General features: G+C 41.5%; 6 protein-coding genes and 1 pseudogene across 7 annotated transcripts; 3 read left to right on the plus strand and 4 right to left on the minus strand.

Annotated features, from left to right (window-relative positions):
* Positions 1 to 492: 492 nt before the first annotated feature.
* LOC128297805 (N-terminal Xaa-Pro-Lys N-methyltransferase 1-A) lies at positions 493 to 1,470 on the plus strand. Its single transcript, XM_053033504.1, has one exon. The coding sequence runs from the start codon at positions 651 to 653 to the stop codon at positions 1,452 to 1,454; it is 804 nt and encodes a 267-aa protein (XP_052889464.1). The 5' UTR covers positions 493 to 650; the 3' UTR covers positions 1,455 to 1,470.
* An 879-nt stretch (positions 1,471 to 2,349) lies between these two features.
* LOC128310288 (kinesin-like protein Klp68D) lies at positions 2,350 to 6,789 on the minus strand. Its single transcript, XM_053046895.1, has 4 exons — positions 6,681 to 6,789; positions 5,889 to 6,079; positions 4,114 to 5,818; positions 2,350 to 4,050 (listed from the first exon to the last, which is right to left on the minus strand). Exons 1-4 carry the CDS (start codon positions 6,714 to 6,716, stop codon positions 3,523 to 3,525), a joined length of 2,460 nt encoding a protein of 819 aa, XP_052902855.1. The 5' UTR covers positions 6,717 to 6,789; the 3' UTR covers positions 2,350 to 3,522.
* A 1,484-nt stretch (positions 6,790 to 8,273) lies between these two features.
* Positions 8,274 to 12,401, plus strand: LOC128310370 (senecionine N-oxygenase). The gene is made up of 3 exons (XM_053046994.1): positions 8,274 to 8,433; positions 10,548 to 11,106; positions 11,177 to 12,401. Exons 1-3 carry the CDS (start codon positions 8,419 to 8,421, stop codon positions 11,878 to 11,880), a joined length of 1,278 nt encoding a protein of 425 aa, XP_052902954.1. The 5' UTR covers positions 8,274 to 8,418; the 3' UTR covers positions 11,881 to 12,401.
* Positions 12,402 to 12,624: 223 nt separating this feature from the next.
* Positions 12,625 to 14,080, minus strand: LOC128298011 (senecionine N-oxygenase-like; annotated as a pseudogene).
* Positions 14,081 to 14,699: 619 nt separating this feature from the next.
* On the plus strand, positions 14,700 to 16,898 carry LOC128296869 (senecionine N-oxygenase-like). The gene is made up of 3 exons (XM_053032387.1): positions 14,700 to 14,771; positions 15,542 to 15,934; positions 15,996 to 16,898. Exons 1-3 carry the CDS (start codon positions 14,700 to 14,702, stop codon positions 16,896 to 16,898), a joined length of 1,368 nt encoding a protein of 455 aa, XP_052888347.1.
* A 631-nt stretch (positions 16,899 to 17,529) lies between these two features.
* On the minus strand, positions 17,530 to 19,661 carry LOC128297704 (senecionine N-oxygenase-like). Its single transcript, XM_053033391.1, has 2 exons — positions 19,576 to 19,661; positions 17,530 to 19,480 (listed from the first exon to the last, which is right to left on the minus strand). The coding sequence occupies exons 1-2, from the start codon at positions 19,576 to 19,578 to the stop codon at positions 18,170 to 18,172; spliced, it is 1,314 nt and encodes a 437-aa protein (XP_052889351.1). The 5' UTR covers positions 19,579 to 19,661; the 3' UTR covers positions 17,530 to 18,169.
* Positions 19,662 to 20,778: 1,117 nt separating this feature from the next.
* Positions 20,779 to 26,130, minus strand: LOC128297722 (alpha/beta hydrolase domain-containing protein 17B-like). 2 transcript variants are annotated; one of them, XM_053033413.1, is made up of 4 exons: positions 25,438 to 26,130; positions 24,882 to 25,256; positions 24,453 to 24,799; positions 24,126 to 24,377 (listed from the first exon to the last, which is right to left on the minus strand). In XM_053033413.1, exons 1-3 carry the CDS (start codon positions 25,713 to 25,715, stop codon positions 24,583 to 24,585), a joined length of 870 nt encoding a protein of 289 aa, XP_052889373.1. In that variant the 5' UTR covers positions 25,716 to 26,130; the 3' UTR covers positions 24,126 to 24,377; positions 24,453 to 24,582. The 2 variants fall into 2 exon arrangements, with proteins under 2 accessions (XP_052889372.1, XP_052889373.1); XM_053033412.1 differs by lacking the exons at positions 24,882 to 25,256; positions 25,438 to 26,130 and having other exon boundaries at positions 20,779 to 24,377; positions 24,453 to 24,586.
* Positions 26,131 to 26,635: the final 505 nt, after the last annotated feature.

Here is a 26,635-nt window from a genome sequence, read left to right on the forward strand (position 1 = left end):
CTGGACCGGTTCTGTGATGTGAAGACCGGCGACGCTTCCAATACACCACCGTGTTGCTTCAAGCTTTAAGCTTGTTTTTGGTTCAGTTATTCTCGAGAGCACACACTCAAGTGAGTCAATAATGCTGAAGACATAAAATTTGAGGCAGTAGATTGCATAAGTTAAGCATGGGAACAAACATATCAATGACAATCATGTTTATTTGTTTATTGTTCGTCCCATTGTCGACACTGCTACCTATAATCTATTGATATTTGTCCTTACAGTCTTATTAATTACCACAAAGCAATTAATTAAGTAATCTCTGAAAAAATGGTCCAAAAACAAGAATATCGTAAAAACAAGAATACAGGGTTTTATCAACGTACGTTTTAATCATTAAAACTTCAATTCAAATTTTAGAACAAACGTCAATGCTGCATGCTGTCATCAAGTAGACTTGTTTACAGCAGAGTTGAGTTGAGTTTCGCCTCGTGAAGTATGCTTGAAGGTGGGAATAATGGCAAACAAACAAACCGTATTTTTACATTCAACAACAAAGCAACGCGCCATCTACCTCGTGTTCATATGATTTAGCAGAAAAAAGTATCCCGCCGATCGCAAATAGATTGTATTCTAAATTCAACAAGTGTTCCTTATATTAATATCCAATGTCGTCGAATATGGCTAGCCAAGAGGGTAGCACTACAAGTACTCCCATCGAAACGCATTCATCTGTAGAACCTGTGACCAACAACGATCAAAGCGAAAATAATACCGAATGCTACCCACCAAATGATTTACTCTCGGACAGTAAGAGTTATTATAACAATGCAAAAAACTATTGGTCGAACGTGTCTCCCACAGTGGATGGGATGCTTGGCGGGTTTGGTAGCATATCATTCATCGACATCCGCGGTTCAGAACAGTTCTTGAAGCATCTGTATAAGCAAAAACCGGCCCCGGGACGCAGTAGAGCCTTAGATTGCGGTGCCGGGATCGGGAGAATCAGTAAGAATCTGCTTTTGCCATTGTTCGACCATGTGGATCTGGTAGAGCAGGATGAACATTTCTGCCAAACAGCTCGCACCGATCTGGCAGATTACGGCACCAAGCTGGGTACAGTATTTAACGAAGGTTTGCAGGATTTTATCCCCGAACAAGGGCGGTACGATATTATTTGGGCCCAGTGGGTGCTAGGCCATTTGACCGATGAGGATACGATTCAATTTTTCCACCGTTGTACGAATGCACTCGCCCGTGGAGGGATGATGGTGATAAAAGAAAACTTTACCACAAGCAATGTGGTAGATGTCGATCGAACTGATTCATCGGTAACTAGACCGTTATTACAGATGAAACAATTACTAAAGCAAGCCAACATGCGCGTCGTTAAGGAGCAACGTCAAACGAGCTTCCCCAAAGAACTCTATCCCGTGTACATGTTGGCGCTTCGGCCTACCATAAAGAAATAAAATTGCGCACTAGTTGAACAACAATAAAGTGGAACAAATGGTTTCGCATAATTGTGTACGATTTTCTTTATATTTTAAATACGTCCATCGTTTCTTCCACATCATCCTTAAACCAATATCTATAGTTTATCGCTTGCTCCAAAATTTGTGTACTAACACTCAACCGGAGAAGTCGGTAGACCAAGCTACACATCACACATTGCATCTATCAAACCTCTTCTTAGAACTTTCCCCACTTACGATCGCAATCAGCCTCTCTTCATAATTGCCTTTTCCATAACGTCACATACGATGTGATCGAACGACCATATATGTTGCATAAGCAAGAGAGTATCATTTGTACGATAGCATTACTATTCTGCTAGAAAAGCAGACTAATGTGCAGCATATAATCGTGAGTCGAAAGAATATGTACTCGATGTACAACTAAAGTTTGGGTGCATTTCTATTTAGAAAAAGGTAAGTGTCAGTGATCCGATGTAATGGTAAATGATGGTTTAGGGAGACCAACCAAATCATCACATTGTTTCATATAAAATTAACGTACAATCCGTTGTATGCTGTGTTCTAAAGACGTTAGGGAAGCAGCTACCCAATATGTCTTCCCTTTCCAGTTACTCTTTTGTTGAACTACGAACTTTTTATCTGACAATATGATTGTAAGGAATTTTCAAAGATATATACGTATCAATCGAATATTTTAAACATGTTCTGAACTACATATTCCAGCTTATATCCAAACGTGTTTGTGGGTAAAAACGTGAGCCCATCATAAAAGCACTCAACAGCAGCAGATCGTGTGAACACTTTGTCCCAATAGAGAGAGTTGTTGGTCTCTCTCTCTCTCTCTCTCTCTCTCTCTCTCTCTCTCTCTCTCTCTCTCTCTCTCTCTCTCTCTCTCTCTCTCTCTCTCTCTGATCTAAATGGATTTGAAGGTACTACCATTCGGTCGGAATATACTGGACTCAACTCAATAAATAGTATGATAAACTCAACCAAATACGAATAAAAACTCAACAATAATCAAGAACCTCTCGGTTGGACAAAGAAGCGAAAACTAAAAAAGCTGGATATTATTTTCTCTTGAAAATTATCACCCTTTCCACCAGAGGCTTCATTTTCAAAAACATATTTACAATCAAAAAAACATTAGTTTAGTATGAAATGCAATAACATAGTTAAACTCATAGCACACAAAACAAAACTATACATAACATAATAATAACATTGCAGTAAATTTAACATAAAAAGCGCGCTAAGTGATGATTAGCATAATCAGGAAAGTGTTTGTCCTTTAACATGATGTGGAATGAAATCAACTCCAACGTACGCGAATTATAACAAAATTTAAGTAGCGAACATAAATATTTTTTTTCAAAGGTCTTATATACCAGATCAAAATATAAGCAGCAAAATTGCGGTGTTAAAGGAGAAGAACGTAACAAAAATATATTCCTAGGCACAGCTATTGTTAATACCTTCCGAGCATCTCGTTGACGTGTTCTATAATTTTATGTTTCCAAACGCTTACGATGTCCTTTTTTCATTTTGATTAATTTAAGTGTCTCATAAAGGTTCTACCTCATGTCCTTCCCTATCCCTTTTGTCCATTTGCATGTTTCTCTTTGTGTTTCATTGTTCGGTTGCCTTTTGCTACATGTCCTCTAGGGACATTGTCCGTGTTTCTATAAATATTCATCCCGTCCATTCCCTTCCACTTTCGAGTATTTTCTAACCGCTCTGCTTTCCTTCGTATTGCCAATTATGTGTTTATGATAAAAGCGCGCGCGTGAGTGAAACTTTTCATACAATCGTCCTCCATTCATCGATTCGTGCAAACTAAAACAATGTAAAGGTGGAAACATGTGCGCCAATACTCCAAATGTGAGTACATTCCAACACAGCAATGCCACTTTAAGCACTAAGCACAGCGAAGCGAGATCATCAATCATAGTCTTGAATGGGCGATTAAACGATGATTCGTTCTGTTGTTGTGATGATGATGGTGATGGTACGATAACGATGATGACATTTAGATGAGTACTTCAGTTTCACCGTGGCGCAGGCTCTACTTGGGTATGAGACCACGCGCTTTCGGGAACATATTGCCTGAACCCGGTCCAGTGCCTCCGTGGCTGCTCGACATAAGTGCCGAAGTGGACACTTTCTTTACCGGTGCTGCCGAATGTGCACCGAATGCAGGGGCGGCCGATTTTCCCCGGCTGTACACCGAAGATCGTGCTCGACTGGTGCTGGTTCCAACACTGCCCATTAAACCACTACCCGTTGCACTGTTACTCGAAACAGTTGCACCTGACACACCACCGCTAACACCGACACTTGCAGCTCCACCTGCCATGGCACTGCTTGTCGAAGCGCTTGATGCTGCGTGTTCCTGCACGTTGCGCTTGGTGATCTGATCTAGGCGCATTTTCATCATGCTGGCGTAGTTCGACTGATCGGTGATATCGATATCGTCCTCAGTTTGCATGGCCTCCGCCAAGACTGCTTGTAACGAGGCCGACACTTTCGGGTTCGAGTATTCGTACGTCGTTCTGAGCGGCATATCCAGCTCGTAATCGAGTATGTTTTCACCCTACAATAGTGCAGAAAGAGATCCGATTAATATTTTCCCATTTACTCACCACTCTCCACTAACCTTATAGCGGATGGCTTCGCTGGACTTCGTTTTAATCATTTGCAGCGCATATTCACTCATCGGCCGCCGACGGTTTGGATCGGCGACCGGACGGGTCAACATTTGGTGGTTGCTCAGCATCATACTACCATTAAGGAACCATTCTTCCGCTTCATCGTCATACTTGGCCTGTGTATACAGTCGCGATTTCACCTCAGCCGGTACAAAATTGTCAATTATTAGCAACAGTCGCTTCAGTTCCTTTATCAGTTCATTTTGTGTCATTTCCAATTCGCGCCGGTCACGATTATGCTCATCACGCGTATCCTGCAGCTCTTGCTTCAGAGCCATACACTTGGCGTAACACTTCTTCAGCTTGCGGGTCTTCAGTTCCACCTCCTGCTGCAGTGAGGTGAATGTTTCGCGAATTTCCATCGTTGATTCTTCTTGCAGCTCCAGCTGCTGTTGCATTTCGATTTCACGCTTCTTTCGTTCGGCTATTTCTGATAGCTTTTTCTCAAGCTCAAACTGGCGCTCGGTGTACGTGTCGAGAATGTTCTTGCCACCTTTGACTAGCTGTCCTTCGAGCTCCTGGAGCTTTGCGGCCAATGCGACCGTTGCTTCCCGTTCCTTCACCAGCTCTTCTTTGGCTTTTGTGTCCAGCTCATTGAAGTCCTGTTCATTTTCCTTCTCGCAGTCTTCTTCCTCTTCCACCTCGGAATCGGACTTTTCATCCGATTGCGTAAGGCTCGGTTCACGCTTTACACGAGAGGCCTTCTTTTTGGCCTTCTTTTCCCGATGTACTGTACGCTCCCGCTTCTGCCGTTCGCTAATGAGTTTGCGCAGCTCCGCTATCTCATTTTGATATTCGCGCAGCTTCGTATCCTGCGGATCCTCGTTCTTCACCGGTTTATTTTCGATCGTCTTTGCCCGATGTGCGTACCGTAGGGTGGTAAGCGTTTCATTGTAATTGAACTCGGAGGGACCAATGTTTGCAATCATGATAGTCTTCGAATTGCCACCAAGCGAATCCTGCAACAAGCGTGTCAATTTCGAGTCACGGTAAGGAACGTGGGGAGATTTTTCTGCCAAGGCCGAAATTACGTTTCCCAGCGACGAAAGCGCCCGGTTGATTTTGCTCGCCTCTTTAAGCCGCTCGGCAGTGGCACCCGTTTTCGACTGCCTTTCGCTACCGGCCAGATCGATCAGATTTAGCTTGCCGACCTTAACCAGGGTGGATCCAACTTCACACATTTCAATCTTGATTAGAAATATCGCATGCGAACGCGAACTGTGCTCATTCATGTTCGTGAAACCAACCGTACGATTCTTGTTGCCCTGGTGCATCACGTTCAGCATGTCCTCGACGCTTTTGCACAGTACGGAATGCAAATTTGGTACCACAATGCCACCGTCTCGTTCGCGCAGTTCCAGCGAACAGGTCGAATTCGGTTTCAACAGATCGCGCAGTTCCTCCATGTAAATTTCTAAATACGAAACCGCCACCAGGAAGTTCATGTTTTGCGCTCGGTTTATGTGTGCCCAGATCTGCTCGAATGCCCGCGGAATGATGCCCTTCTGCTCCGCGTCATTCTTGATGCCTTCCATCGTGTGCGTTTTACCCGTTCCAGTTTGACCGTACGCGAAGACGCAACCATTAAACCCTTCCATAACGGACGATACCAATGGGCGTACCACCTCATCGTAGATCGTTTGTTGTGTGGAGCTGAAATGGGGGTAGCAATGAAACTATCACAAACTCCGCCAACAATGGCAACGCAACCATGCATACGTACAGACAATCATACACCGCATCGTACGTAAACATTTTTTTGTTTTCCCTCGAAGCTTCATTGCAGTTTAGGATTTCGATCACGCCTCGACTGGGAAAAACATCGACCACCTTTTGGAAATTTCCGGTTAATTCCTTATTGTTAAGCGGCCGGCAGCGCACTACCACTTGGACACATTCGTTTTTGGTGGTGTTCTGTGAAAATAAGGAGCACAACATTGCTAGTAAGTGAATTTACAGTTCCGTGTCTTTCGCGGGCTGTAAAAACTGCACTGCGGCGAGTAAAATGGGATCATCGGTTACGTTACTCCGCCGCGAATAGAGCAAGTTTAGCTGCTGATGCGTTTCGCATCATCATTTCGACACTTTCGATTTTAATAGCTTTTAGTCACACTTGGCTGGCACCACGAGGATGGTACCGACGGGAGTGCCGCAGCCGCACACAATCTCGCCCGCACGGTAGTGGGTTCGATTAGATTCCACACCCTCTGCGTGAACGAGGCGTGGGCATTATTACGCTGGCCCACCTGTAGTGGATGGTTCAATAAACAGTTTGGAGTTGTGCAATTGTTTATACATTTAATTCTTTCGGCGCATTGAAACATACCACAAAAGTAGAGAACCACATGTAAATTTTGATATTTTAGAAATACACGTTTGTGAACCGAGCAACTCCAACAACGCAGTGGTCTCCAAATGTAAACGATGATGCCATAGCACCCCTTTCAAGGAAACATGGAAGGTTCAAGGAAAACCGTCCACTTTCACAAACCCATCCTGATAGTTTTCAACGTACCGAAAGGTTGTTTCTTGATTTCATATTACGATCCATGACTGTATCTTTTGTTTTTCACCCAATTTCAAACGGCAGCACCACGATCTTCCTAGCACAAAACTGTTTTTTCACATCGAACGAGCCATTCTGTGTAGGAACAGATTTGTTTGCGTTATCGATTAGCAATGAAAAGTTATTTGCCTCTGCCCACCTTACGTTCATACACACATTCGCACACTCGTGAACACAACACAACACACACACACACAACTCGACAGCTGTCAGAAATATGACTGCCTCTTCGGCTTCCTTCGTGCTGGTATAATACCCAACGTTATTATACCACTTCAAAGCTGCAGTAAAAGCCGTTACCGTAAATGGGATTTATTTTCCTCTGCTCTTTTGTATGCAACAGCTGACATGCAGCTATAAACCTACCAATTTTTGCAAGTCTTTCACATCAACAAAAGTCTTGGACTTTATTTGGAGAGTTGGTTTATTCTTTTAACCTTTATTGCATATTTAAAACCCGCTAGTATGTAACGGTAGTGTATTTGAGCCTAATTACAACGATTTACGTAGAGTTTAATGCTTGAACGATTCTTCACGTTAAATTTTTTAAAAGTTGTACTGCGAAATCGGCATGAATAATCCCTGGTTGATGACACACGCAATGGGAAAAGTACCATTTTAATTACAATTGTTCTCGAACGCTGTACGGTTTTTTTTAGATATTTTATTTTCAGAGACATCTAGGTTCAACTCGTAGGAACTACGCTTCATGTTATTTATCGGGAATTTTAGTTGTAATTGTAACCTCGTTCGCCTTTTCCCCTATGAATATGGATTGCAAATATGTCAATATTCTCTTTCTATTTTCTTCTCACTCCTTCTCTATCTATATCTCTCTTTGTCTATTTATGTCTCTATCTTCCTCTCTTTGATTCTTTCTTCCGCTAATTTTTATTCAATTTTCATTTTTAAATGATATGGGATATCGTGATTTTTTACCAACGTTTTTCGTATGATCTGGATTTTTTGTAGTGATTTACATTACTTGAAATGGAATATCATTATTGTACAGTTGACGAAATTTACGCGATCCGAATTTTGTTCGAATTTCATGAAGTAAAATGTATTGTACTACGATTGATGAACGACGTCTATTCAAAATATTGAAAAAGAAGCAATTCGCAATTGTTGAATAGACAACTGCCCTGGAGTTTTGTCATCTTCATGGAAATTTCGAATGACGATCTACATTAGAAAATTACGTTTCGTAAATAGTTTCATTGCACTTGGAAATACCGCGACGAGATGACAAATCAGCCGCAGCTAGTGTATGCTATAATTGCCCCAAACATATCAATCATCTAGAATGCATTCCTTCGTACCGACGTATGTGTGTAGAAACAGTGCGACCCAACGGGTTGTACTGCCGTACAATGTGATGTACATGTGAGGTAAATTGTGAGCGCAACCTACTACTGCAACGGATCAGTTCCGAAGCCTCACAGATATGGGATGGTAAATCGACGCTGGCCGGTAGCATAATATAAATAAATAAGGCCCACTGTAAGGACGGTAGTACAGTTGCGCTAGTGTAACGGTAAAGAACGATCTGATATTGTTTGGTTTGAGACCCAACGCGTAACAGTGCATCTGCTGGTGGTGTTCGGTGTGAAAATTTTGTTATTTTCAACTAGGAACGTGATAATTTAGTTAGTGCCAACGCAATAACAGTATCACAGCAACAACCATGGTGAATAAAAAGGTAGGCTTACAATTATGCAGTATGTTAAACGTGATGGATGTTCTTTGTGGTGATCGTTGTGAATTGCATAGCCACGTGTCATCAACGATCAGTAACGATTTGAAGGAGTAACTCGGTCTCTTTGCTGTGACCTCGATCGGGGAAAGGAGTGCAATCAATTTCGTCATCCGGTTCGGGGTGCTACATAATCGATCGAAAGCCAAGTTTCATCATTCGATCATTAGAAGATGTGGCAATCTGTTATTAATATTTTACAGGGAGCGTGGTTTGTGGGGTCATGTTACGATTACTCCCACCGGCAAAATGTTTAATCATCGGTAAAGTGACTTGTATTAGATTAATGCGTGTGTGTGTATCTGCATGTTCAGTTTATATAGTTTTGCAAAATAAAACCTACGTCATTAGATAGTTCGTACGCTCTAGAGAAATGATTAATAACATTATGGTAATGTGTTTTGATTTCGCGTATTCAGTTATCTCGGGGCCTACGCTTGCTATAGTAGAGTTTCATTAATTTGAGAGCTTGCTTCCGATTACATTCTAACCATCAGCAAAGGCATGAGGCAACTATGGCATGAGGCATGCTTATTTAAAATTTATTAACCAAAAATTACATCAAATACATATACCGAAATATTCATCTCAAGCTAATTGTTAAAAAAAAGTTCAATGGATGGATGCTCCTATGTAAAATAGAGAATTTAAACAATCACATTTCAGATCGTTTCAATCCGTATACAATACAACGGATGCAACGCCTAGTCTCGTAAAACCAGGATACGTGTTGGCAATGTGACGATTGACGTGTGTAGCTAATTATGTAAACCAATTCGATTGCAACTTCTTGGTATCACCGTTGGCAAATCCATTGTTAATACGTTCGGCGTCACCATTCCTTCCGGAAGATACCTGGGCATATAAAGAAGAGGATGAAACACACGCGTTATCTATTCTTTCCATTTTTCCAAAGTCAGTGCCTAAAGCGTTTGAATTCCCTTTTCAGTTTGAATTTCATTAGCAAAGTATAAGCTTTTGGATTTTTTTCATCGTAGATAAGCAACCCCCTTTTTGTCTTTACCTTTTGGGGGTACGGGTGCATTCAATGTTGTTTTTTTTTAACGGATGAACATCTTCATTATGCGTGCCGTTTTCATTGCGCCTAAATCATGCAAGCTGTATTGTTGTTTCGGAAAGATGGTAGTGATTTTGTAGAGTACCACTAGCTGCTTATCAGTAAACGCGGTTATGCTACCTGATACATAGCAACAGTGGCGATGGCATACTCTTTGCTGGATTATTAGCCGGGCACCGATAATCTAACAAGCAGCGGTTATTAAGTGATCGGTTAATTTTTTTTTGGTGAACGTTGCCCTGTGAGTTGTTACTATCCATTCATGGAGACTCTGCCCTGGCACGTTTCGGTTCTCGTGCTGCACAAGCCTCTCTTCCCTCCAGCTAGGTACACATCTCAGGGCTTTCACTTATCAGCTTCTTTTTATGTACTACAAAGCGAACGATGAAGGAAGTGGACTGCACGCATTGCGCATTATAAAGTGGGGAAACAGCATGTAGGCTAATAGCTGCCGCATTCTGAACCAGGCTTCTATCGTGCTTGGACCTTGAAAATTGAACAACACGGAACAAAGCCTGTGGATCATCTTTTGCGGAAAAAGCAATCTGGCAGACAGGCTGAACGATTGGCGTGTAATGAAAATGAAGATCAGCGGTAGTATGATGTGACGACGTGAAAGGACTGACTACCGAGTGACGCGTGGCAAACATATGGTAACAACACAAAATTAAGAATCATCACCGCGAAATTCGTGGTTACATCCAAAGGTCCTGCAAATACCGAGGGAAGAAAAAGAAATATGAAATTCCTACCCAAACAAACTGGTTAGAACCGTGTTCAGAAGAGGTCGGTTATGTTATCAATGGGCAGTGAACCTTTTCGACATGATTTCGTTTTCAATCGCGGGTAATCGGATGGCACGAATTCGACGGTGGAGTTAAAATTGTTCATGCATTGAAGAAGTGATCTCCCAGTTTATTAAAAATGCATTGTCTCTCTCACTCTCTCTCTCTATCCGTCTCTCTCTCTTTTTTTCATTCAGATTAAACAAACCTACTGTGTGATCGGAGCCGGTACGGCAGGTCTTTGTGCGGCGCGTCATGCACTACAAGCAGACGGGCTCGTAACCGTGTTCGAGATGGGCAAAGAGCTTGGCGGCACCTGGGTGTTTAACGAAGAGACAGGCAAGAATGAATACGGCATCGATGTACACTCGAGCATGTACAAAGGGTTGAAGACGAATCTGCCCAAGGAAATCATGGGCTATCCAGACTTCCCCATACCGGAACAGGAAAGCTCGTACATCCCGGCGGAGGAAATGTTAAATTTCTTCCAACAATTTGCCGAATCATTCGGTATCTTGGAACACATTCGCTTCAGCCACTACGTGGTACGGGTGAAGCCGACTATCGACGAGAAAGGCTGGGAAGTGATTGTGCGAGATTGCCCGAATGATCGGCTGGTGACGTACACGTTTGACTATGTACTCATCTGCAACGGACACTACCATACGCCGAACTTGCCCAAGTACCCCGGTATGAATGTTTTCCGTGGAAAGCAGATGCACAGTCACGATTACCGAAGCAATGAAACATTTGAAGGTACTTGAAGGGATGAAGAAAAATATCGTAATCGCACTTGTATTTATTCGAACCTTTAATTGCATTGCAGGAGAAACTGTTCTTGTCATCGGGGCAGGCCCATCTGGAATGGATATGGCTTACGAGATCTCCAAGAAGGCAGTTCGAGTAACCTTAAGCCACCATTTGAAGGATAAGCCCCAAACGGTGTTCCCAGACAACGTAACACTGAAACCCGACGTAGTGCGTCTTACCGAAACCGGGGTACACTATGCAGACGGTACCAGCCAAGATTTCAGTGTCATTTGCTACAGCACCGGTTACAAGTACACCTTCCCGTTCCTGAGCGTCGATTGCGGCATTACGGTTGAAGACAACTACGTGCAGCCGTTGTACAAACACTGCATCAACATTCATTATCCCACGATGGCTTTCATCGGACTTCCGTTCTACGTGTGTGCGGCTCAGATGATGGATCTGCAGGCACGATTTTGCCTGAAATTCTTTAGCGGAGGGAAAGCGTTACCATCGCGGGAGGAGATGAGTGCCGATACGATGGCTGAGATGGAGGAACGTTGGAAGCGTGGTTTGAAGAAACGGCAGGCACACATGATGGGTCCGGTGGAGGATCGCTATTACGATGATCTGGCACAGACGGCCGACATTGAGCCAATCAAGCCGGTGATCAAGAAGCTGCATAAGATCAGTGCAATGCGCTTTTCGGAAGATTTGGTAAATTTTCGTAACGATAAGTTCCGGATAGTGGACGATGAAACGTTCGTGAAGATTAACTAGGGTGCGTGCTGAGCAAACAATACAAGTCCCTTTTGTTTGTTCACAGGACTAAAGGGTATGCGATTTGATATACGGTAAGATAAATGCGCAATTTAGTACAATTATGGTAGAGTGGAAGAATGCGTAATATGTAATCGAAATATAAACAAAGAATGTACATATAACATATACACCGAATAAATTTAACAAAAATATTGTGCGTGTTGTTGAATGAGCTATCCCAAGCAATGAGCTTAAATGTCCATTTTCCGACTAACGCTGACGTCAAACCGAGTTGCATATACCGAGTTAAGTTGATAATCTTGGTGCACATCAAAGTGCTGATGAAAACTCTTGGTTCAATTCTATCAGTCATGCCGTTTGTTGTGGTTGTTATGTTATTTACAGCGCTTTGCTGTTCCAACTCCATCTCTAGAGAGATAAAGCATGGCTTCAAACACATGTTTTTAGTTCTACATAAACAATTGTACACGATTTGCGTAAGCTGTTGGTTGTTATTCTGTTAATTGCAAGCGATAATAATGGAGAATATAAATCCACGATCAGGAGCTTCCGGCAACATAAAGTGCAAATAACTCCTGCGTGTAAATAGTGATTACATATGTTTCATCTGTGCTTTATTGTTTACTTAACACTTTTGCTTCCGCGTTTAATTATCCATTAAAATCCCGAAAAAGAAAAACAATTCCCAACATAACAAATTAATCAACAATTACATTGTCTACCGTTAAAACGCAACATCATTTATTGTTGCACATATTCAAAATGTTCATCGTCCACAATCTTAAAAATATCCTCTCGAAAGTGTATCAAATCGTCAACAAACCGTTGACTACTTTCGTTGTGCAGCTTTGTCATAACCGGGGCAATGGTTTCAATGCCTGCCGTCCTGGCAAGATCATCATAATACCGTCCCTGTTCCGGTCCCATCATGTGTGCATGGTGTCTCTTAAGTCCTCGGCGAAAACGCTCTTCGATTTCCTGCACCATATCATCCAGCATGGTAGTTGGTGGCGGTAGACGCTGCTTGCCGGTGAAATATTGCAAACAAAATCGAACCTGAAGGTCCATCATTTGTGCGGCACACACATAGAACGGAAGCCCGATGAAGGCCATCGTTGGATGGTTAATGTTGATGCAATGCTTGTAGAGCGGTTGCACATGATTATCCTGCACCTGGATGCCGCAATCGTCACCCAGGAATGGGAAACTGTATCTAAAACCTGTACAGTACAGAATAACGTCGAAAGATTCCTCCTCACCGTTGGTGAACTTTGCACCAGTTTCCGTTAGTAGAGAGACATCCGTTTGCTGGGACAGGTTGGATGGAAACGGAAAGGTTAGACGATCCATATGATGACTGATCGTTACACGGCGTGCTGTTTTCGCGAGTTCCAGCGCTATGTCCATACCGGAAGGGCCTGCTCCTATGACGAGTACTGCTTTGTCTACAAATATCATTAATAAGGCAACGTCCATCTACGTTCAACGAGTTACTTTGTTCATGCTTCGAAACATTACTCACCTTTGTAATGCTCCGTACTGCGATAATCATGGCTGTGCAGTTGCTGGCCACGGAAGCAACCTCTACCCTGCACATCCGGCACATTTGGAGTGTGATAATGACCGTTACAAATGAACAGGAAATCGAAGATATGCTGCTGCTTTTGTTGCGTTGTTAAGTTTTCTACTTCGACCATCCAGCGGTCACCCACTGTGGGATGGATTTGTGCGACAAGATGTTCGAACTTAATATGACTTTTGATATTGTACCGATCGGCGTACAGGCGTAAAAAGGATAAAATATCTTCCGAGACAATGTACGAAGCGCGTTGTGTTGGTATCGGAAAGTCAGGATATCCCATAACTTCCTTAGGCAGGTTTGTACGCAATCCCCGGTACATGCTCGTATGGACTGGCAGTCCGTAATGATCGACTCCAACCTCATCAGAGTACACCCATGTACCACCAATTTGATCCATACGCTCGAAAATGGTAACCTCTCCACCGACCTCAAGCACACGTCTTGCAGCGGCCAACCCAGCCATGCCAGCGCCTATGATGCAGTAGCTCATGATCACTTGCTTATTTCTCTTGATAGACCGCGGCACTAAACGTACGTCTAGAATTCAAACTTCAAACGCATGCAACACGACAACGTTTCAGACGACTGCGGTTGAGTGCTGCCTGTTCAACACATTTATAATGCACCATTCAGTCGCTTCCTGCTACCGTACGCATGTGTGGAGAAGATGCATTCGCACATAGGCAGCATCAGTGCATGCAAACATCGACACGAATAAGATCAGATAATAACAGGGGAACAGCATCGTCTGCTGATACCGTCTGGCTAGTTGTTTTCTATTAGCTAACTCGGTCAACGCACAAACCTACGTAAAGGGGTCTCGGGTAAAGGGTAAGGCCAAAAGGCGAATGACCGCACTCATATCTCGCACCTAAATATACATGGTTTACAGATTGTGCAATTGATTGTGAATACACCAGAATATGACAATAGAAAAAATAATTACACCGTTTTAAATTATTATTATTATAACAACCGTATAAACTTTTCTTCTCCATAATACATTATAAGTCATTATTTAATTGTCATTTTTATAGGGGTGGATTAAAATTGTCAATTACGTGCAATAGTCATAAGGTTGTTTCTCTTTCAAATTTGAAGTATTATGGAGATCCTCGATTGTTTTACCATTATATATTAAATGATATGTGTACAGCGTAGTTTGTACCAAATCTACACTACAATCAAACACTGAAAATGGGTTGTATCTACTAATCGTATAGTGGGTTACTATATGCTACATAATGGCTACGACCTTTTGTACTCTTACGACAACTTCAAAATCCAATCTCATTTGGCGCAGCTGGTAAATAAAGATAATACAAATAAACATGATAGTTCAAGCTATAGTATCAAACCAAAGAGGAATAAAATGAACACCAAGTAACGATGTCATGAGACCGTATCTTCAAAAGCGATAGGTTAATAGTCAATTTACACATTCCAAAATAGTTGAAAGTGTTGACTACGTGATATGAGTTTTTAAATAAGTTTAAGAAAATATTTGGGATATTGGATAGACATTTTCATAAGAAAGTATAAAATTCAAGAGCGCGTAAAAAGAAATGATTTGTGAAACACAATAATTTAGTTTGTTTCTCTTTAACAAATTACTTTTTAAAAAACTTTTAAAGCTTAGAACTGGAAAGAAAGCTGGCTATTTGAAATGTTGAATTTTTCAAAATGGTTGGCAACGAATTAAAAAATTCGTTTTAAAAAAATAATATCTTGTCAAATGTTAAACAACTGATTAAAAATTGCTGTTAAACTTATTAGATTGTGGAATGCCTTGTAACAAAGTATCAAAAGTCCTTATCCTTAAAAAATCGATAATTTATTTTAGTTATATTACCAAATTTTGGAAAATTTCCCAAATACATAGGCATTGCGCATCTAAGGTTAATCAGTGAGTGCCAATGAAGAACACCTCTTATCATGTGTATTTCGACTGTGTGCCAGTCTCATCGTAGATACCGTTCGTTTTGCACGCGTTGAGCAGAGTTTACCATCTAATGGTAAGGTATTATGCTTTCAATAGCATATAATCCAATCGTAATCAAATATTTAACCATTTAGGCTCCCTCTACTACTTATTGCATTATCGGTGCTGGGCCTTCTGGTTTATGCACCGCTAAACACGCGTTGACCTTTGATCATAACGCCACGGTGAAAGTGTTCGAGCAGTCTCAAGAAATCGGCGGCCTATGGGCTTACACCGAGAAAACCGGAAAGGATTTGAACGGTTTGGACATTACGTGTATGTATGCGAACCTTCGCACTAACCTCATTAAACAAGGCATGGGATACCCGGACTACCCAATTGACGAACAAGCTGCAACGTTCGTGACTATCAGCGATGTGATAAAGCAGCTGGAGGGCTACGTTGATAAATATCAACTGAAGAAATATATTCATTTCCAACATCAGGTTGTGCGTGTGGTCAGAAACTTTGAAACCAACCAGTGGAACGTAAGTATAACAGCAGTACGCACAATCAATATACGGTAGGTCATTCTTTGATCCGTTCTAGGTGTTGGTAAAAGACTTGACCAGCAATCAGTTCACTATGCACCAATTCGACTTCGTTCTGGTGTGCAATGGCCACTACAGCTCACCGATTGTGCCATCTTTTCCCGGACGGAGTATGTTTCGTGGACGGCAGCTACATAGCAAAGATTACCGGCGCGGAGAAAATTATCGAGATGAGCGCGTCCTGGTCATTGGTGGAGGTCACAGTGGAATGGATATAGCTCCCGACATTGCAGTGTACGCAGATAAAGTTGTGCTGAGTCATCGTTGTAAAGTTCCGGTTCATACCGGCGATCGTGTAGTGCAGAAGCCCGAAGTTTTGCGCCTAACGCCAACCGGTGCTGAATTTGTGGATGGTACAGAGGAGCATTTCGATGTAATCATCTACTGTACGGGGTATCGCTATTCGACACCATTTCTTTCCGTGGATTGCGGAGTATCGCTTCACGACAATGCCATCAGTCCGTTGTATTATCATTGTATCAACATCAATCAACCAACTATGGCCTTTATCGGGTTGCCATTCAATGCATGTCTAATGCTAATGATGGATCTACAAGCCAGATTTTGTATGACCTTCTTCAGTGGTCAGAAACCGTTGCCGAGCAAACAAGAAATGCTGAACACATGGCAAAAGGATCAAGACGAGCGACAGGTGCGTGGATTAACCGGTAAACTAACGCATATGCTGGCTGGCGATTTACAGCAACGATACTACGATGATGTCGCACGCATTGCCGGTATCGTATCTCTTAAACCGGTGCTAGCCAAAATGCATGCTGATTGCATCAACAGTAAAAATGAAGATGTTAATTTTCGCAACTATGAGTATCATATCGTTGATGATGAAAACTTTGTAAAAGTAAAGATACCCCCGAAATCGGCATCCTCGAGTGTTGCCTAGGAAAACCACAGTTGTGTAAGCAATCCAACGTTTTGTTGAGAGATTTGTTCAGAAATAGATTTTCTGTTTGTTTTGTTCAGAGATATTTCACAAAACGTATCTTAAGAATAAATTCTATTAAAGAAATATTTCGATTATGTTTTCTTTCTGCGCAAAAAAACAGAGCGGCAGTTAGGTCGCTGAGTTCAATAGTTTAGATATGTATTTTAACTTGTTTTTTTTTTTCATTACACTTTAGCACCATTAGGGTGTAATAGTAGCTACCCAAAGCTAGGCAGAATTTTGTTTTATTGCTCTATCAACGACAAACGTTGGTTCCGCTCGATTGCCAGTGTCAGGCAGACCAGGATGCTAATAAAAAACGGTGTGAAAACTCACGCTTTCTTCATCTGTTTATAGTTACACTATACAGCTGGGTAGCACATAATATGGTAAATCAGCAAATGCCGCGTGGTAGAATGTATATTAGACCGATTTTTACGGAAACTTTGTTATACTTACCCCACTATACGTTTCCATAAATGTATAAAGAAAAAAGAGCCAAAATTTAAAAAAAAATTTATTAAAAGTTCAATGCGAAACATCAGAGTATATTGTATTGTACTTGTGAAGATGTTCACCAAATCGGTAACCGAGACAACCAAATGCAACGGGATATCGAAAAATCTCAGGTTGGCGTTGTTCTCAGAGGAAAATGGAACTATACTTAGGATTTGGATTTGAATATTCTCATGAATCAGCAATAAGGTTCAAATTCAGGTATTCCGGTATTATTTGGTAAAACCATTGGAATGAGATGGATCATCTTCGACAAAGAGCCGCATGCGGCTGGAAAATCGTACTTTGCCGACCACTGCATACGGTTATATTATTATTTCCTTATTGATTCGAAATTATGCATACATGTATAGACTGTTTGTTAAAGTTTTATACTGCACATATACTGTGTTCGGGGCAACAATTTGCCATAGATTGAACAGACAACCGTGAGGTAGTCGTTAAGAATTATGACTTTTTCTATAATAGATCGTATTTAAGAATATCGGGATGTATCGCACGTTCGAGCAGATTTTATCTTGGCTTCATGGCACTTTTCATTCCAAACGGGTATGAATCAAACATTAGGACATAGTGAAATGGAAAAATGCAATGAAAGAAAATAAAGAGTCTGTTCGTTACAAAAAAAAACCAACCGTGCACCAATGCAATAAAAAATTGGAATAATGATCCAAATAGTGCTGCTTCTTATTTACACGTGGTTCCGGGTTAGTTCACATTAACTCCCTCCTCTGATGTAGTTCAGAAATGTCACACTTCACAAAGGTGTTGTTATCCACAATGCGGTACGTATCGTTCCGATAGTGTTGTAAATCTTCCTTCTTTCGTCTTGAACTATCAATATGCATATCCGTCATGACCTTTGGTATAGGTTCGATCCGTGCACGATCCGCCAGAGATTTATAGTACTGTCCTTGATATTGCGCACCCATCATATGAGCCTGCCGTTTCTTCAATCCCTTACTCCACCGTTCGTTCATTTCTCGCTCATGATCGAGCAACATTTCTTCCTTGCTGGGCATCGGTATTCGGCCATTGTAAAATTGCACACAAAATCGAGCCTGCAATTCGAACATATGTGTAGCGCAAACATAAAACGGTAGCCCAATGAATGCCATCGTGGGATGATTTATATTCAGCAAATGTTTATAAAGCGGTCGCACCCAGTTATCATCCACCTGTACCTCACAGTCAGAATGCAGAAAGGGAAAACTGTATCGGTATCCGGTACAGTAGAAGATGATCGTTACGGGATATTGCGATCCATCCACAAACTCAACACTATCCGGCAGGATCCGCAACACGTCGGGCACTTGCAACACATTCGCAGGAAAGATTAGCTGCTTCAGCTTTTCTGGTACGTGGTGACTGAAGTATACGGTGGTTGCCATCTTGGCTGCCTCCAATGTTAAATCCGTTCCACTAGGTCCGGCACCAATTACCAGCACTAGCTGATCTTTGAAAATGTCCGACTTACGATAGTCGTGACTGTGCAGCTGCTTGCCTAGGAAGCACTCACCGCCTGGATATGGTGGAACGACCGGTGTGTGATAGTGCCCATTGCAAATCAACACGAAATTAAACGTTTCTGTCGATACTTTTCCACTAGGCAAATGCCGTACAGTAACATTCCAGCCATCAGTACCTTCGGGTGCTGGTTTTACCTCTTCGACCAAATGTTCAAACGCGATCCATTTGGTAACACCATAATGATCAGAATAGTCTCGAATGAATTGCAGCACCTCGTCCCAGCGAACGTAGGACGCATCTTGACTAGGCATTTCGAAGTCTGGAAAACCCATTACTTCCTTCGGTAGGTTTGTTTTAAGGGAATCGTACATGCTGGTGTGCACCGGCAGTCCATAACGATCGGTTCCGACTTCATCCGTGTACACCCAAGTGCCACCGATTTGGTTGTTTCGCTCGTATATAGTTACGTTGCTTCCCGTATCTAAAATCGTTTTTGCCGCGCAAACACCCGAACTTCCAGCGCCAATCACACAGTAGCGTTTTTGCTGTTCATTCTACGAAGCGTTCAATTGTAGAAACAGAGAGCATGGCAAAGACAAAAGGATTAGCATTATTCCAAAGTATCTTCATCAAAGAAAAAACAACTTACCATTTCGACGATGGATGATGATGTATGAAGCTCGTACTTCTAGATGCCCAATACGCAACTAGTTCGTAGTACTTTTGACGATCACTCGATTTGACAATAGCGTCAAGAGGGCAAAAGATCAGCTGATTTCGAGGTTTAATCTTTTGCACGACTGTCACTATGGGACAATGAAACATGTACTGGCCAAATAAATCCACAATTCTTGCTTGTTCGCAAAATCCACGCACCACCACCGTATTTATATATTCTATAAATTTCAAACACATCACACTTCCATGAATTGTATAAAGTATACTGCAAAAGCTATAGAATAATTCAGATAGAATCTTTCGGAAATGTTATAGGTCAGCTTGCTGCAATTATAATTTTCTCCAGGCAACGTAATGGCCCTACTAGATCATGCGGACCATGACTGGATCTGGTCTTTTCTGTATTCTCTATATCCTTGGAACCATAGACTCATTTTATCATGTATCCGGGTAGTCAGTGTTTTCTATGGGAGAGCGATCCGTGTAGGATTTGGTATCGATGCTATCGTGTAATCGCTACCTCTATCAGAAATCCCATTGGGATGCATGCGCATGCATCTATTAAAAATCACACACGTGTTTACATTGTCTGTTAACACGTTTCATCGTTATTGAACCTACTATTTCCAATTCTTTACCCGATCCAGTTTGTTCAAATTTATCCAACAACATAACAGTAAAAATTGAAACAACATAATGAAAAGAAATATCTCTACTTTACGATGTTTGTTCGTATGTCGTATCTATAAATCTCTTGTTCTGTTTATTACCCCAACCCTCGTTTGGGTTGTATTTTCGTAGTTGACAATTCTATAACAATAATTTTACAACATATCAAACGCATTAATGGAACATATTGTGCAAAACCCAACATTTGCATGTAAACTGTATAAATTATCAAAGTAATCGACCAAACTATAATAACTTATTTCATCTCTCTAACTAACACACACATACCTAATAAATTGCTGCATACAAATGTTGGTTGTATTGTCGCGTCGTCGATCGACGGCGAATAGTTAATCCAGAAACACATTAAAACGGAAGTATTTGTCTCAACTTGTTAAATGGTAGCTAGTCTTTGGGTGTCTTCTTCGCCATGCCTAACTTGTGACGTATATAAGATTTACTATACAAGAAGTCTTTTGATAAGAAACTATCGTTCTTGATAAACGATATTTTTACTTAAGCTTATGCGCTAATTATGTGAGTTAGGCATAGTAGAAATTATGTTCAGTAAATCATAAAGCTAACATCGTTATACTAACCATGTGTGTTTTGCGGATATCTGTGCAAAGTTGTTCAAACCCGACACGAAGTGGAAGTTGCTCGGAGGAAATGGAAGATATTATAATAGTGATCTGTACGAAGGTATACATAGCAGCTGGTAAACTTATCGTTTGTCTTAACAGAATTACACTATGTACTATCTACAGATAATGTAATCTCCGAGTGTATATTTGCGTCATACAAGTTAGCCGTTTGTCTGATGATAACATTATTCTTTTGTTTTAAATTTCTACTCAACGCTTTACAGCACGGCTCTCGAAATCACGTATATAAACGGAGATAAAAAATCATACAAGTAAATAAAAACGGCCACTGTTAAACTACAGCAAAACTACGCGCAAAATTGATTTTTACAACAAAAAACACATTACACTACAACATTTTCGTTTTTGCCTTCTCTAATTGCAGTTTAAGTGTTGTATATAGTCCTTCACAAAAAAAAAAAATCTTCGGGAATCACACTGATACGTTTTATTCCGAACGAAATAAAGGTTCTCATTATAGCCTAGTTAGCCTTATTTATCTTCGATATAGATGAAATTCACCAGGGATTCGCAATTGTAAATTGTATGTCGACTGTTGCCAACAATTTTGTCAGTGCTGTAACAACAATTGAGCGCAGGAAATGTTCACAAGAATGTTTGTGTTACAAATGCAACAAACAATGGAAGGACGGTTTTTGGTGTGCATACGATTCATATCAGATCTGAAAATAAGGATTCGAAAAAAAAAAACATCCGCGTCAGGCTACGAGAACGTGTAGCGGGTGCAGCTTACTAATCGATTATGTCTACATTCAGTTAACATGTTTAGAATTATTACTAAATCCGCCATGTGCGCAGAAAATGTACGAATTTGCGTGTGAGGGTGTGTGCGTGGATGGTATGTAAGTTTTGGATTGATTATTTCTTCCTCTGCCATGTGTTACACTGTTCGTATCATAGTTCATGTTTGTGAAAACTTTCCGCTTATAGCTGTATCATATTGTTTTTCGAATGCTTAGTTACCTTCTTATATGAATGTACTATACATGAGACAAAAAGGTTGCAAAATGTGACTTTTTCATATTCAGTCGCTACTATCAGTCCCATACCACTGGATTAATGGATTGATTGTGTCGTGTAATAAATTATAGAATATGCTCAGTGTGTGTACATATATTAGCGTATGTTGTTTAAAAAAACAATACAGTGATAGTATATAGTGATCCATGAATTGTACTATTATCATTAACATATTATTTGCCTATCAGCATCGCAACCTGAGAGAGTTGAACGAGATTTTAGACAATATCTCAAAACAGTTTTTAAAAAATGAACCAAATGTGTTGTGGCCAGGAGGCGAGTATTACGATAACTGTTTTTTTAATATACATTGTAAAATATAAACAATTACCATATTCTGTGCGAAAGACTCATCTCAACTAAACAACAACAATTACAATTGCTTGCACATCTCATTTTAAATTTGAGCGATGACACAGGACACACATAAATGGAAGGTTCACAGACATGTTTAACAAACTTAATCGGTCTACTTCTTCGTACGTAAACTATACACATATTAATGCACTTAATGCGTTGCACTCTAAAGAAGTGGAAATATTGAAGATTCACTTATTGCGCCACGTTTTCCAAGCTTACTCGATCGATGCCTCGGCAAACAGCTGTCCAATGTCTTTATTCTCAAGCGTCTCTGGCGAGAACGGTTCCTCATACGTGAGAAAACTATTCGAGTTGGAGATTGTTGTTTTGCGACGCACATTTTTTGCTTTTGTACCAGGTGACGCTGCCACCGGTATGGTTGCGGATTTTACAATCCGTCCTTCGGTGCTAGCGGGTCGGCAAGCGTTGGTAAGTTTTTTGTGTTCGATGCTGTGCGCTTCTACACCAGCGACTGAGAGGTTCTTGGTCGGTTTCTTGCGTCTGCTACTTTCGCGTCTTCGATTAGTCGCATTTTGGACGATGATAACGTCCGAGCTAGATTTGGACTTTCGCTTGACAAACTCGTCCGAAATAAATATCAGCTCCACATCGTCGCTAGCAGGTTCGGAGGATTTGGGATGGGCGGACAGATCTTCCCCCTTTCCTGAGGGCCCGAGCGACATGTCATCGACAGATTTTGATATTGATTTCGAAGTGCCAGTGTCCCCGGTTTCGGTTGTATTGACCACTATCGTTAGCATCTCATCGGCTGGATCTAAACCGTGTACGGTACTAGGCAGTTGAAAGCTTCTTATAGCCACTGGCCGAAGAGAGAGTGACAGTGGATGCCGTTTGTCAATGCTTTCCATGGATTTGGAAATTTTCTTCGGACTTTTCTGCACCCGGATTGACTGTTGATCACGTAGCGATTGTCGTCTGAATTCATCGGAAATTATAATGATTTCCTCTGCCTGCGGTATACTTCTCCCGTGTGTACGCAATAATGGAGTTTTTTTGCGAGATTGCCTCGAGGCATGCTGAATTCCGATCGAGCGTCGTTCAACTGTTTCACTATGGCGCCGTTCGAGGGGTCCAATTACTGGCACAGGGGAGTTCGGCGAAGGGAGCGGAGAGGCCGAGCTTCCCATTAACGAATCATCAGCACGCAGCCCCATCATAGAATCGTCAATCGTGAGCGGAAGTGCTGAACGGCGAGAACAAGAATCATCTGCACCAGGCGAACGAGAGCCACCGATACCATCACACTCAACTGTGTCCTTTTTCGTCTTTATGTTAACGAGTTGCTTTAAAATATGCTTGACATCTAATGATAATCTACACTTTGTACAAGATGAGGATGGGCTGTCCGTGGTATCGTTCAATTTACACATTAACCTATTCAAATTGTCCTTGTTAATGGCTAGCATTTTTTTACTTTTACCTTCTTTCCTACAAACTCCGCTGCCCGAACCAACAATCGCGGTACCGACAGTACTACTATCGGCATTGGTTGATTCCGCTGCACCTGTTGGACTGGTTCGCTGCATCTGTTGTAAGTTTTCTTTGGAGATGTTGATGATGTTCTCGTTGCATGCGCATTTGCGAAACTTTAGATTTAGCTCTATCATGCTGCTGTCAGAGGAATACGAAATGAAACCCTGGATGTCGTTATTCTGGCATTGAGATCGTCGATCCTCATCTACGTCCGAGTTCTGATGAAAATGATCCACCGCCACACCATTTATGTGTACGGTAGCTTTCGCGCTTCCTAGGACGTTTGCATTATCGCCACTGTTTTGCATCTGGTTATCATTTAGTTGGACATAGACAGGATCCAGAGGGCTAGATGGCGGTGGTTGTTGTTCTTCCGCAGTATCTCTACCGTCACCTTCGGAACGTGCGAGCGACAAACTGACTGCAGGCGGTACCGGGACGGATGAGGCAATATCAAATCCACTCCCTCCGCCGGGCTCCTGATGCTAGAGCAGCTTTTCTATTGCCGATGCATCATTGGTAGAATTTGAGCTTAGTGTAATTGATGCATTTAATATTTCATCATCTGCAGAGAGAATCGACAACGAACATAAATGATATTGCGATTTCCTCCTTCCTTCCTCGTACCCACAACACATACCTGTATTTAAATCTTCATCCTCATCTTCTTCCTTATCATCCTCATCATTTACTGTATCCTTTTGACCATCGCTATCACCTTTGTTACGCTTGCCACTGCCTTTGCCGCTGGAGCGTTTGTTCACCTTTTGTCAGTTAACCAGCTCAACCGACACGAATTGCTTCAGCCGCTCCAAATATTGGCTATACATTTCCACATCATTGTGCCCGGCCCCTTCTACCCAAAGCGGTTCTACAGCTCGAGGACACTTTTCGTAGATTGTCATGCCGTGAGAAAAATCGATCACCTCATCTTCGGTGCCGTGTATTACCAGTACTGGTGAAGTGACCTTTGGAACCTTATCAATGCTGTGGAGACACGAAAAGATAAATAAAGTAGAGCACTGCAGTATGAATAGCATTTTGTTCACACAGTGCCTGTGTAACATACCTTGGAAAAGCGTCGAAAAACCAAGTACGCTTTGTAGCCGGAAAAGCTACACGCATACCTGACATTAGTGGCGAATGCAAAATGACCGCACCGACCTCATACCTACTGGCCAAATCTACCGTTGGAACAGTGCCGATGCTTTGTCCGTAAAGAATGATATTTTCTGGGCTGATGCCGTAACGCGTTCGCAAAGCATGCCATGCTGCATCGATGTCCGCATAGAGATTCTTCTCGGTGGGTTTTCCAGAGCTTTGCCCATAGCCGGAATAATCGTAGCTAAAAATGTTACAGTTAATCCGTTGGCCTAAACCGATGAAAAAGGTTGTCATCTGCCCGAGGTCGACAGCATTGCCGTGAGAAAAAAGGAGTGTAAACCTGTAAAAACGAATTGACATTTCTAAATTCCTGATTGTAATAAGTTATTAAAAGGGATCTAGAAACTTTTCATGCTGAACATTTTAGATTCAATGGAAGCAGAAAAAATAAAATTAACAGTTAGTAGCATTATAGAAATTCTGGTTTTTATTTTAGATGCTTTACAACAAAATATACTCACCGAGCGTTGGCGCTGCATTTTACGAATAAACAGGCGATTCTATTGCCCCGGGAGGACCGTGCGTAAAACACTTCGAAACATTCTTTCTCGCGGTCACTATACTGCCAATCGGCCTTATCGTGCAGCGTCAAGTTAAACTTGCTGTTCGTACTGTCAGCTTCCGGTTTGAGATCGTAGCTGGCTTCGGGCGGAAGAAAGGCCAACTTCGATGCAATCCGCCCAGGACAAGGAGGGCAACAAAACAAACAACAAAGCTCACTGAAGCTTAAACCGTTCATCTTTTTTTTGTCGACGTTCGTTACGCTCGTATCCGTTGTCGTCGACGCCTCAACCACCTCCGCAGTGCCACTCGCGGCTCTCGCTAAGGTAGAGGAACTACTTTTGTTACTTTGAGCTTTCCTTTCCCGTTCCAGCTTGGCGTTGATGTTTGACGATCTTAGAGATGAGCCCAAGTTCACTTTCCAAAATAGAATAATTAATTATCCCGAACAATGTAGTGTTTCATCCAATTTTCTCACACACAGCATATACGAACGGAGGAGAAAATGTTGTAGAGGGCATGAACCCTTGTACCCTTTTTAAGACACACTTATGTTAACACAACAACGAAACGCCTATTAGCCTAGGCCGTACAATTTTGTTCAGTTACATGCAATGCAGCACAACGATATTTCCATTAAAAGTGAATTTCAAATGTTTTTATTGCTAGCGAATATAATTCTTACTGACTAACCGATGTGAAGCAAAAACGATACGAACAAGCAATCAAAACTTCTTTTGTTTTTTTTTATTGATCTTCGTTTTCTTTTCATTTGGCTGACAGCTGTCATATTTCCGACAAGTTCGACAATTTGTACCGACAGTATGGGACTGTACAGACAAAACCATTCGATTGGGTTTTTAATACAGTCTTTTACCCAGTTACGCGAATAATGCGTGCCAGAACTATTCGCGTGACTAGGGTTTTCGCGTAACTCGAATTCCTTATAATATCGTTTAAATTTAGTATTCAGAGATCGATTTCTTCTTTTCACGGAACAAAGCCCATTAATAATTGATATTTGTTTACGTTGATTTCGACGATTTGGTTGAATTTTTGAACAAAATTTAAGTTTACAATATAAATATGTAACGTATCTCTGGGAAAATTTGAAATTTCACAATTAAAAAATTCAATTTCACATACAAAATTACACAA

Source organism: Anopheles moucheti, chromosome 2, assembly GCF_943734755.1.
Source record: "Anopheles moucheti chromosome 2, idAnoMoucSN_F20_07, whole genome shotgun sequence".
Lineage (NCBI taxonomy): Eukaryota > Metazoa > Arthropoda > Insecta > Diptera > Culicidae > Anopheles > Anopheles moucheti.

What these genes read in the sequence shown, in the direction of transcription:
- LOC128297805 (XM_053033504.1), top strand. Translation starts at nt 651, where the DNA reads ATGTCGTCGAATATGGCTAGCCAAGAGGGTAGCACTACAAGTACTCCC.
- LOC128310288 (XM_053046895.1), bottom strand. Translation starts at nt 6,716, where the DNA reads ATGGATCGTAATATGAAATCAAGAAACAACCTTTCG. An exon ending in GATGCGGTGTATGATTGTCT is followed by an intron (nt 5,819 to 5,888) that starts GTACGTATGCAT and finishes CCCCCATTTCAG; the next exon opens with CTCCACACAACAAACGATCT. An exon ending in GCGAAGCCATCCGCTATAAG is followed by an intron (nt 4,051 to 4,113) that starts GTTAGTGGAGAG and finishes GCACTATTGTAG; the next exon opens with GGTGAAAACATACTCGATTA.
- LOC128310370 (XM_053046994.1), top strand. An exon ending in AAGCAATGAAACATTTGAAG is followed by an intron (nt 11,107 to 11,176) that starts GTACTTGAAGGG and finishes ATTGCATTGCAG; the next exon opens with GAGAAACTGTTCTTGTCATC.
- LOC128296869 (XM_053032387.1), top strand. Translation starts at nt 14,700, where the DNA reads ATGCTACATAATGGCTACGACCTTTTGTACTCTTACGACAACTTCAAA. An exon ending in AATCTCATTTGGCGCAGCTG is followed by an intron (nt 14,772 to 15,541) that starts GTAAATAAAGAT and finishes TTAACCATTTAG; the next exon opens with GCTCCCTCTACTACTTATTG. An exon ending in TTGAAACCAACCAGTGGAAC is followed by an intron (nt 15,935 to 15,995) that starts GTAAGTATAACA and finishes GATCCGTTCTAG; the next exon opens with GTGTTGGTAAAAGACTTGAC.
- LOC128297722 (XM_053033412.1), bottom strand. Translation starts at nt 24,120, where the DNA reads ATGCAAAACAGTGGCGATAATGCAAACGTCCTAGGAAGCGCGAAAGCT.